The sequence below is a fragment of the Salmo salar genome, chromosome ssa14 (assembly GCF_905237065.1).
Source record: "Salmo salar chromosome ssa14, Ssal_v3.1, whole genome shotgun sequence".
Taxonomy (NCBI): Eukaryota; Metazoa; Chordata; class Actinopteri; order Salmoniformes; family Salmonidae; genus Salmo; species Salmo salar.
Window position 1 is genome coordinate 5,323,560 of NC_059455.1, and position 12,337 is coordinate 5,335,896.

Consider the following 12,337-nt stretch of genomic DNA (forward strand, 5'->3'; position numbering starts at 1 on the left):
GTCATGGCTTTAGAAGCTTCTGATAGGCTAATTGACATAATTTGAGTCAATTGGAGGTGTACCTGTGGGTGTATTTCAAGGCCTACCTTCAAACTCAGTGCCTCTTTGCTTGATATCATGGGAAAATCAAAAGAAATCAGCCAAGACCTCAGAAAAAAATTGTAGACCTCCACAAGTCTGGTTCATTCTTGGGAGCAATTTCCAAATGCCTGAAGGTACGACGTTCATCTGTACAAACAATAGTACGCAAGTATAAACACCATGGGACCACGCAGCCGTCATACCGCTCAGGAAGGAGACGCGTTCTGTCTCCCAGAGATGAACGTACTTTGGTGCGAAAAGTGCAAATCCATCCCAGAACAACAGCAAAGGACCTTGTGAAGATGCTGGAGGAAACGGGTACAAAAGTATCTATATCCACTGTAAAACGAGTCCTACATCGACATAACCTGAAAGGCCGCTCAGCAAGAAAGAAGCCACTGCTCCAAAACCGCCATATAAAAGCCAGACTACGGTTTGCAACTGCACATGGGGACAAAGATTGTACTTTTTGGAGAAATGCTCCTCTGGTCTGATGAAACAAAAAATAGAACTGTTTGGCCATAATGACCATCGTTATGTTTGGAGGAAGAAGGGGGAGGATTGCAAGCCAAAGAACACCATCCTAACCGTGAAGCACGGGGGTGGTAGCATCATGCTGTGGGGGGGCTTTGCTGCAGGAGGGACTGGTGCACTTCACAAAATAGATGGCATCATGAGGCAGGAAAATTATGTGGATATATTGAAGCAACATCTCAAGACATCAGTCAGGAAGTTAAAGCTTGGTCGCAAATGGGTCTCCCAAATAGACAATGACCCCAAGCATACATCCAAAGTTGTGGCAAAATGGCTTAAGGACAACAAAGTCAAGGTATTGGAGTGGCCATCACCAAGCCCTGACCTCAATCCAATAGAAGATTTGTGGGTAGAACTGAAAAAGCGTGTGCGTGCAAGGAGGCCTACAAATCTGACTCAGTTACACCAGCTCTGTCAGGAGGAATAGGCCAAAATTCACCCAATTTATTGTGGGAAGCTTGTGGAAGGCTCCCGAAAAGTTTGACCTAAGTTAAACAATTTAATGGCAATGCTACCAAATACTAATTGAGTGTATGTAAACTTCTGACCCACTGGGAATGTGATGAAAGAAATAAAAGCTGAAATAAATCATTCTCTCTACTATTATTCTGACATTTCACACTCTTAAAATGAAGTGGTGATCCTAACTGACCTAAGACAGGGAATTTTGTACTAGGATTAAATGTCAGGAAGTGTGAAAAACTGAGTTTAAATGTATTTGGCTAAGGTGTATGTAAACTTCCGACTTCAACTGCATATACTTTGCAATTACTCTCGAATGAGCGGCCGTTCATGTACAAACGATTAGCATTTCAATTAATATAATTATAGACTGTGTGTAATGAATCCATTTGTCTTTCCCAGTCTTTCTCAGTCCCACACCCTTCCCTTTGTCTACCAAGCCGTCATATTGGCTTAGCCCACTAGGGACTTTTCTACCATTGTTAGTAACCAATATCTACTGTTTGTTTGTGATGTATTTCTGTGATTATTTACTTAGTAATTAATGAATTAAGCCAGTTTGTATATTCCTGATTCATAATTTACGCTTGGGTTTGTGCAGATACCAAGAATATTACGACGTTCAGATGAGACTGATAGAAGGTAAAGAATAATTAATGATTGACTGCTATTGTCACGGTTGTCGTATGGTAAAGTGGACCAAGATGCAGCGGGTTGCGTGCTCATCATTATTATTTATTAAAGAGAACACGAAAAAACAAGAAAACACGACAGTTCAACAGTTTTGCAGGCTAAACAAAAAGCAGTGCAAAAACAATCTCCCACAAAGGGACAGGTGGAAAACAGGCTCCCTAAGTATGGCTCTCAATCAGAAACAACGATGTACAGCTGTTCCTGATTGAGAGCCACACCAGGCCAACAAAGAAATACACAACATAGAAACCCTAGAATACAAAACAAGAACATAAACCAAAAACCCCGGAACACATAAATCCAACACCCCTCTACATACACACACCCCGAACCATATAAAACAAATACCCCTCTACCTAAATACATAGCCCAAACCACATGAAACAAACACCCCCTGCCACGTCCTGACCAAACTACAATAACAAATAACCCCTATTACTGGTCAGGACGTGACAGCTATTGATATAAAAGATCTTCAGATTTTTAAGAGTGGATTCGGGAGATAGCCGCTCTATATAAACTAATTCTTCTGTGGTGCCCCGGATTCCTAATGAGCTAGTTATTGCCTGATTCATTTAATCAAATAATGAAATGTTAGGTAACCGATTTGAAAATAGCATGTCATCTCATTTAATCATACTAGAGACACGACAGCATAAAGGAACGATGAGCGGATAAGAGGCTATCCATAATTTAGATTAAGACGTTAATTAGCGAGCTAAGACAGGCGTAGTCAATTTAACTATTTGTTCAACACTTTTGAAATGTACAGCGACAGAATTCAGAACATGGGCCGTTCTTACATTATTCTCCCTGTTCACCAAGTCAGACCTGTAGGATAAATAACAGGGGCATATAAGCAGACAATGGAAGCTCTTACAATATTTGATGATGACATTTTCTAAAACAGGGACACTCTACACAGGGACACTCAAAGTCAATCTTAAATGAATCATTCTTTATTATCAGTGAGCTGGAGAGGTTCCAACCAACTCAATGCACCAAGTATACATGTCGATCAGGACCTTCACCCGGGGCAGTCCCGTTAGTTCTCATATATATATATATATAGACAAGTTATATTTGAATGATTTAGCTTATTCATCATTCATAATTAATTGATCATTAACGTTTTCTTTATTCATGTGACCGACCAATACTGGGTCATGCATGTGACAGACCAATACCTCACGAGGCTTCTTCTCTCTAAGCTGAAACTTTGAAACTGAGATATCACTTTCTCAAAACAAGGTTATGCGAGTAGTGTCAAATTGAAGATACTGATAGTGAGGACTTGTTCAATCAGTCACTTGCATGAACACAGAAATTGGTTATTAGAAAAGCACCAACATAAAATGTTCCATCACACAGGCTATAGGCTACATGTGCACCACCAAGTCAGAATAGTAGGCTAAGTTATGAGGGGGAAAGGGACCAAATTATTAGGGTGAGGCACATGGGCTACTAACAGCTTGCTACACAACATACACTTAGCATTACTTTCTTAGCTACAGTATACATATCTCCCTAGCATATTACATAATTTATGCAGCAGCATACATTTTTGGACTCACCTTGCTGTTCTGTGCTCACTTGAACAGGAAGGTGACGTGGCGGTCCTTCTTGTTGGCAAATTTTGTCATCAAACTTTGTCATCAAAGTCTGGCATTCTCTGGATTGATGGTGCTTTCAAGACAACTGGGAATTCTGAAAAAAACAAGGTTGAATCATGACGTCAGTGATCTTCAGGTCAGAGCTCTAGAAAGAGGCCAGAGTTCCCGACTTGGAATTCCGAGTTGGATGACCGTTCAAAATGTGTTTTCCCAGTCGGAGCTCATTTTTCTCACTGAAGTCTGAGATTTCCTAGTTCCGAGTTTCCAGTTCTTTTGAACACGGCAGAAATCATGCTGGATTGACAGCATGGCCAATGTATAAAACCTTTCAGGCCGATGGTGTTGTATGTGAATGTTTATCCTTTTTAAGCTTGGAAAAGAGACCCTTTAAACCCAGTGTTGTGTCTTTACTATCCTTAATGTGATGACAATTTCTTTATCAAATAAATTAACTATGTTTAATTATTACGATGATTAAATTAATCCTGTAACAATTAACTCATTAGCAATCTTGGGCACCACGGAAAAAGTTGATTTAACGAATTACCGTTTTCCGAATTAACTCTTAAAGATATAAAGATATAAAGATTTCAGCCATCAATCAGTCATTAATGAATTTACCTTCAGTCTCATTCTGAATGTCGCAAAATCTTTGGATATCTGCACAAACCCTAGAATAAATGATGAATCAGCGATATACAAATTGTCTTCATTATTTATTTACTAACTAAATAATCACACAGAATTACATAAACACACAAACAGAATAGCTGAGACATTGATTACTACATAATGCAATGAAAAGTCCCTAGTGGACTAAACCGATATGACCGATATGACGGCTTGTTACACAAAATGGGGGATTCAAAAGAGAGGGAAAGGGAGGGGCATGTAAGAAAGAGCGGGAGAAAAAGACAAAGGACTTCGCTAACGTACATACAGCTGAGAACTATGCTCATGGAAATGCGAATACTTTGCACATGAACGGCCGCTCATTCGAAAGAATTGCAATGTACATATTGACGTGAGTATGTCTTTGGTGTCTCTGTTGAAATCGCCAGTCCGTCTGGGGAGTAATTCGACAAAGTCTCTGGTTTGTTCACCAGAGATCAAAGTCTTTCGTAGTTGTAGCTCTGTCACGCTGTCCATGTACTGGTCTTGTAGAGTCTAACCATTCATGACGTGTGGTTCACACCGTCCCCCTGCATGGTCTCTAGTTTTAAACCATTTCTCATCCATGTAGCCACTGCTTCACGCTGACTGGTCTATAGAGATTTTCTTCTTCTCTGTTGAAAATTTCAGAGTGTCTAACCATTTTGTACCTTCCAGCTCACGCTGTCTAATGTAGAGCTAGAACCATTTTACACGCCCATAGCAACCCGGCAATGTACTGATCTCTAGAGATTTGAATTTCTTAACCATTTCAGCAATTCACCATTTCAGCACCCAAGGGGCTCGTCCTCACGTTCTCTGGTCTAATGTACATTTTGTCACTGGTCCTTTTATGCACTCTGGAAAAAGGGGCGTTCCATGATGCCGACATGTTTGTGCTCACGTGGGTGTGGTCACTGACTTGTTAAGACTTCATATGAAAAACAATTCTCTCATTTAGAAGGCTAACATCACATTACATCTTCTCACAAATAGTTTCATATTTAATCATATAAGTTCCACAACATCTAGATGTGAATCTGATCACTGGAAAATATAAACATTCAAAGATACAGTTATGTTGTTCTACTGTTCTTAGTTACATCACCAATTAGTAATGAATTTGACATGATTGTTCTTTAAGTACCCACGGACACTTCCAACTGCTTGGATTACAGAAATATTGTTTCATTATCCAATCTTGGATGTCACAGTACTACAAAATTTCTCTCTGTTGTAAAGAAGGGATTTTTAACTTCCCTTTCATTGTGTGTGAGAGAGAGAGTTCCTGCAGTTATTTACGATGTCATAAAACTGTGGTGGGAGGGGGGGTCTGGTGCCTATGATCCTCACCCAAAAGAGCAAGTCATAATACCAGACTTGGACTACACACCCTCTCCACTGAATAGCAGGCTAGTGATTGCTTTCCAACGCTTGCAGTTAGCCACTAATTCCTTCCAAACCACTCATTGTTGAATTTACGATTTCCAACTTGTGTAATGTTGTGTAATGTTTATGCCCAATGGCTGATGAGCGCTGATACGTTTATCTATAATTTCTTGAAAAGGATTGAAAAGGATTTGCCAGTAGATTGTCGACTTGATTCATGATGATGACTGCTAGCTAAGATTTTGAAAGTATGATGTTGACATGATCAGTCCAATCAAAGCTATGGTAGATATAATGTGATTTGACATAATTTTATCCGTGTCCAATGACCATGAGCCTTCTTAGATGGGCACTTCTAATGTAACTTTATGGCAGCACCCAAGGGGGTTGAATTTTCAAGCTTTCCCTGTAGATTTTGCGGTGACTTAGTGTCCCCATAAGTGACAGGAAACTGAGCCAATCATGGTGCAACTAGAGAACATTACCAACCCCTACGCTCTGTATTTTCAACTGGCTGCCCCACCACCACAGATAGCACTGAGCTAGCCTGAAACACCTGCATTTTGGAGCTGCCTTACTCAAGAAAGTTAAAAAGAGACCATGTTTGTATGCGACTTTATTAACTCCATTTTTTTTTTACATTGTTGCCAAGTGATATGTGACACGTATTAATGCCAATATAACAGACAACAACAAAAAACAGGTCTCTACCCCACCTGCCATGAATGACGGGTCACCACTGGGCAAGGAGAACACTTTGTTAAAGTTTCAATTAAGGATTGCCACTAAACTCTAAACACCTTAAATAGAGTCATATTGTTATTATATGGTGCCATCCTCTAGTGAGTGAGATGCTTTTCTGCCATTAATACTAAGCAAAACTTCTGATGTCGAGAACCAAATTCTTAGTATTGCAAACAATATTGAAAGCAAAACATATACCCAAAAGTATTGACAGCAAAACAAAATATTGCAAGGAAATTATTTTTGCAATGCGAGAACAAATGAATTGTAAATGTATGCAAAAAAATGTTTGCACTGAAATATTTTTTATGATAACATGACTAAACAAAATGTCTCCCTCTTCTCTGCAATCTTTGTTTATGTTATGGCCTTTTTCTAGTTGCAAGATTTGGCACATTCATTCAAGCAACAGAGCACTCTGCACCCCACTGCTGGTTTGTCTCTGAAGATAAGCAGGGTTGGTTCTAGCCAGTTCATGGATGGGAAACCAGATGTAACTTGAAGTTGTGAAAATTCTACAGGCAAAAAAATAAATTTAAATTACAAAATGTACTTGTGAAACTTCACTTGTCTGAAAATATGAAAATGTCAACAACAATTGTTTTTATTTTTCACAAGTGATTTGTTCACATGTTTATACATCTTGGAAAACGACGGGTTTTTTTCATGTCATTTTTTAAAATGTAATTTTTTTTTGAGATCCAGACACATGCTTCAAATAAATGGTGTGTTCATTTCCTAGGAAAAATGTTCTTCTCACGTCTGTTCCCCTGGCTAGGTTTGTCCATTGTGATCGGAGATCTCCTGCGTCAGATCCCCATCGCTGTGCTCTTTGGGATCTTCCTCTACATGGGCGTCATGTCCCTCAACGGTATCCAGCTCACCGAGCGCATGCTGCTGCTTTTGATGCCTCCCAAGTATCATCCTGACCACACTTATGTCCGGAAGGTCAGTACCACTAAACCACAACAACATCTATGTTTGCAAGGTCAGTACCGCCCAAATCCCAACCATACCTAGGGCTGCAAGGTCAGCACTGCTTGAATCCCTACCACACCTATGTCTGCAAGGTCAGTGTATTGCCCAAACCTCGACCACACATACGTCCACAATGTCAGTACTACCCAAACCCCAACCCCACCTGAAAATCCTGTGCTGCCGAGTAGCTGATCAAAACTTTATAACAACACTGGTTCTATCTTGTAAAAGTGTCCTTAGGATCTGAAGGGCTTTGAAAGCCAACTATTGACTCTGACTAGAACTGCTACTCTAATATGTGTGTGTTCCAGGTGAGGACCCTGCGCATGCATCTGTTCACGGGGATCCAGCTGGTGTGTCTGGCGGCGCTGTGGACAGTCATGTCCACCGTGGCTTCGCTGGCCTTCCCCTTCGTCCTCATCCTCACCGTGCCCATCAAATGGTTCCTATTGCCCCGCATCTTCACCACTCGCGAGATGCAGTGTGTAAGTCTAACCACACACACACCGTCTAGCACTGTTACCACCGCCTAAAGGAGTTGGGGTTTTATTGGTTTTAGTTTACAGTGGGATGTTGCTTCGGGGGCCTTTGTCTGGGAAATAAGCTGTGGGAAAGTCTGGTATCCTATGCAGCTGAACCCTGGCAATAACCTTGACCCTTGACTTCTACTCCTGCTCTCTCTTTGTGTCTTAGTTGGATGCAGATGACGCAGAACCTAAGTTTGATGAGAGGGAGGGCCAGGATGAGTACACAGAGATGGTGCCAACGTGATGGACATTCTGCCAACCAATATACACCTTAGCCCTACAGTATACTCCAGGAAGTTGCTCCAAACCCACCAAATCCTTTGTTTGTTCACCTGATATTTTATAACGCACCACTGATGGTTTGAAATGTTTTACTCAATTTATATTTAATTGTCTTGAAAGTTTTTTAGGATCCCAACTCCCAAATAATGTTTTTTGTCTATTTTCACTACATTGCTTTTTGGAAGGTGGATTTGTCCTTCGAAATAATTTGAGTTACAATGTCAATTCCTGTTTTTAGGTATCTTTGGGGTGTGTTTTAATGTCAGGTGGGAGTTTGAATTGCTATGTGTCAAAGACTAGAACCCAATTCCAAGTCTCCACCTTCTGCTCAAAGTGCTTTTAGCAGAAACTACATCCTCTGAGGTCATGACCTAAGAAGAAGCACTTTATTACGATAGGATCAGTACAGATGTAGTATACATCTTATCACATTGTACTGATAAATATATACAACATAGTCATAGACAAACATTTACCATTCAGTCTAGTTCCCACGATTAGGCGTATCATTGCAGTAGTCTTTTGAATGTTACATATTTATTATTACTATGGTACATTTTTCATTCAAGAGTGGGTAAAATGTACACTACATGGTTCTCAATTGACATGATTTTACATGGCCCTCCAGTATGGCAAATTCATTTAATTAATTTTGTAGCTTCACTGAGAAGCACTTACTATAATGCACACTCACAGAAGTAAAAGCAACAAAAACTTGATAAATCTAATGGTCCCCCATCAAAAGGGCAACTAGGCCACGTTCAGTTAATTGTTGTTTTCAATGAGGATGGTTTCTGTGCCCATTCCAATTGCCTTTAGTCCAATACAATATGTTTAACTTGTACTGTACCTCAAATTGCTTAAATACAAGAGTAGAAAAGCTTTGCATTGTAGAGCAATCAACCAATCATTTGCAGTGTGTGTTTTTGGGGCCTGTCCAACTCTCTTTCGGCAAATAGCATGTGACTGTGACACCATTATAACTTTATGTATAATACGGTTTGAATGGTATTTGTATTTATTATGGATCCCCATTAGCTGCTTCCAAAGCAGCAGCTACTCTTCCTGGGATCCAGCAAAATAAAGGCAGTTTATACAATGTAAAAATATTACAATACATTCACAGAATTCAAAACACACTGTGTGCCCTCATGCCACTTCTCCACCACTACCACATATCTATAATACTAAATCCATGTGTATGTATAGTGCGTATATTATCGTGTGTGTGTGTGTGTCTGTGCCAATGTTTGTTTTGCTTCACAGTCCCTGCTGTTCCATAAGGTGTTTTTTTGTCTGTTTTTTAAACCTAATTTTACTGCTTGCGTCAATTACTTGATGTGGAATAGAGTTCCATGTAGTCACAGCTCTCTGTTGTACTGTGTGCCTCCCATAGTCTGTTCTGGACTTGGGGACTGTGAAGAGACCTCTTGTGTCATGTCTTGTGGGGTACGCATGGGTGTCCGAGCTGTGTGTCAGTAGTTGAAACAGACAGCTCGGTGCATTCAACATGTCAATACCTCTCATAAATAAAAGTAGTGATGAAGTCCAGCTCTTCTCCACTTTCAGCCAGGGGAGATTGACCTGCATATTATTAATATTAGCTCTCTGTGTACATCCAAGGGTCCGCCGTGCTGCCCTGTTCTGAGCCAGTTGCAATTTTCCTAAGTTGTGGCAAATTTTCCTTCTGTAGCACCTGACCACATGACTGAACAGTAGTCAAGGTGCGACAAAATTAGGGCCTGTAGGACCTGCCTTGTTGATAGTGTTGTTAAGAAGACAGAGCATCGCTTTATTATAGACAGACTTCTCCCCATCTTAGCTACTACTGCATCAATATGTTTTGACCATGACAGTTTACAATCTAGGGTTACTCCAAGCAGTTTAGTCTTCTCAACTATCACAGTCAAAAGCTATTTGCCACTCTTGAATTTAAGCAATTTGAGGTACAATACAAGTTAGACATATTGTACTGGACTAAAGTCATTTGGAATTGGAATGTTTTATACAGTATATGGACCCACCTCTGGGTAGCTGATCGTTTTGTACGTGTAGGTGGTAACCAGATTTGACACTGTTGTTTAAAAGCAGCCCTTATTCAAATTGATTCATTATTTGCAATTGAATGAATACAACCCTAGAAATAAAGTAGCACTACAGTACCCCATTGTGTATATTTGGGATGATAGACAGGGGAAGCCTTCATTAATTCATTTGGCAATCTGTGCCTAAGAAAGTAAATGTGCCAACAATTTAAAAAAAAATAATCCTATCCTGTGGGACTGACAAACCACATTATATTATTTGAAGAGCACACACTGTAAGTCGCTTTCTACCGATTACTTGCTGCTTAGATCTCGCCATTGTGCTTCTCCAAATATGTTAAATATGTTTGGTCCCATTACCTACATAGTCTATCATACATGAATACACTACATACCACAATTTACTTGATTTTCACTGTTGTGCACTCCTAGTTGTATAGTCTTGGTTTAACTGTCTGAACAACAGTATGTACAGTATGTCAGCTTTAATGTACAGTAAACAAAAGTAGGAGACATTCTATTCAATACAAATTAAGGTATTTCTAAGTATGCACATCTTGTTGGGCCCCAGTAGCTAATCATGTCTATAAAGCCAATGAGGATAGTCCATTAATAACAGCTGTTTCCATCTTAAAATGTCAATGAATGTGTTGTAACATACACAGTCATAATACAAGTTATTGAGATTCTGTTTACTTTCTACCACAAAGTTAAACACTGAAAAATTTGAGTCATTTGCAAGTATTTCAAAAGTGTGTAGTAGGAAGACTGTGTCTCATTCAATCACTGCAAAGGAAGAGCAGTGGCTGCCATGTATGTGTATGTTGTCATCATGTGGTCCAAATGGCCTCCTTTGCAGATTTGCTTGCTGTTGTTAGTTTTCAATTTGTGTGCTTTGTCAAGTTCACCAGGTCATATCATCTTTCCACTCAAAATACAATGTGAGAGAACATAAGATACCACAAATATTTTAGTATATTTCTGGATGCTAGCTTTGCAACATTGCTTTGGGATAATTAACTGCAAATAGTATAGCATGAGTGAGAAATAAAGAAGAAAGAAAATATATTACATACAAATATATCCATATATTTTCTTAGGAAACAATCATGGTTCAAGTGCTTTGGTTTTAGATACATGTAATGCTCGGGCGTAGCGGGAGAGGAATCAAACGCAGGAAGCAGCGATACAGGGCAGTGGCTTTTAATGAGCCAAATGGCGATGAGAGCGCACACAAAACAAAGTGCCCCAAAGACAGGGGCAAACACAGTCGGCGCAAAAACCATGCACTAGCGCAAAAACACAATCAGCGTGTACACAAGCAAACAACAGAGAAACAGCTAGCTCATATAGCCCCGCTAATCAACCCAACTACGGACAGGTGCAAACAATAACAGAAAGGGGGAAACAAAAAAGGAATCAGTGGCAGCTAGTAGGCCGGTGACGACGACCGCCGAGCGCCACCCGAGCAGGAGGGGGCGCCACCTTCGGTGGGAGTAGTGACAATACATTGCAAGATGTTAAAATAGACAATCTGCCTTGCTCTTATCCATAGCTAGCTGTACAATGGTAGACAGTCCCGCTTGTCGGGAACTGTTTTCCCGCAGTTCTGTTAACGCTTAGCCAGCTAGTCCTAAGGAGGACTCCGGTACACAACAGGTGGGAGGCTGGGACGACACTGTGTGCTAGCTAGTCAACTAGCAACCTAGCTAGCACACAGTGTCGTTTACTATCAAGCTAGGTAGTACACGGTGTCACCCAAGCATCCCGCCTGCTATACTATGCTAGTGGGGACAACCAGTAGGCAGTGTCCTTCGCTCCCGCCTGCTGTGTACCAGAGAAATCTGTGCCCGACAGTGTGCTAGCTAGCGAACTCGCATGTTAGCACACGGTGTCGCCCCAGCCTCCCTCCTGTAGTGTTAGTGGGAGGCTTGGGCGACCGGTAGACAGTGTCCTTCCCCCCCGCTGGTCGGGCACTGTTTTCCCGCAGTTCTGGTAACAATGGCAGGAGTGAAGGACACTGTGTTCTAGTTTAGCCAGCTAGTCCTAAGGAGGACTCCGGTACACAGCAGAACGGGGCAAAACCGCGTGCTAACTATTAAGCTGCTGTGCCCCGCCTGTCGAGTTTTCTCCAGGAGCCGGGGGCAACATTGTGTGCTAGCTAACTAACTAGCAAGCTAGCACACGGTGTCGCAGCCTCCCGCCTGCTGTGCTGACATGAAGCAGGGCCGACCGGTAGTGTCCTTCGCCCTCGTATGGTGAGGGCAGGTTGGAGCGAAGGACACTGTCTACCGGTGAAAAAACTCTACTTTTATTGCCCTTTTGACCCACATTCAAA

The 12,337-nt window shown here is 41.0% G+C and overlaps 1 protein-coding gene across 4 annotated transcripts in view; it reads left to right on the forward strand.

Moving 5' to 3' along the window:
• LOC106568665 (anion exchange protein 2) overlaps positions 1-8,861 on the forward strand; it is a 55,322-nt gene extending 46,461 nt beyond the window's left edge. For all 4 annotated transcript variants that reach the window (XR_006758713.1, XM_014139178.2, XM_014139180.2 and 1 more), the window contains 3 exons: positions 6,946-7,115; positions 7,457-7,630; positions 7,839-8,861. Coding sequence is in view for 3 of the 4 variants with exons in the window: in XM_014139178.2 (XP_013994653.1) it covers positions 6,946-7,115; positions 7,457-7,630; positions 7,839-7,916 (422 nt within the window). In the remaining variant the exon portion in view is untranslated. The remainder of the gene's footprint in view (positions 1-6,945; positions 7,116-7,456; positions 7,631-7,838) is intronic.
• The last annotated feature ends 3,476 nt before the right edge of the window (positions 8,862-12,337 follow it).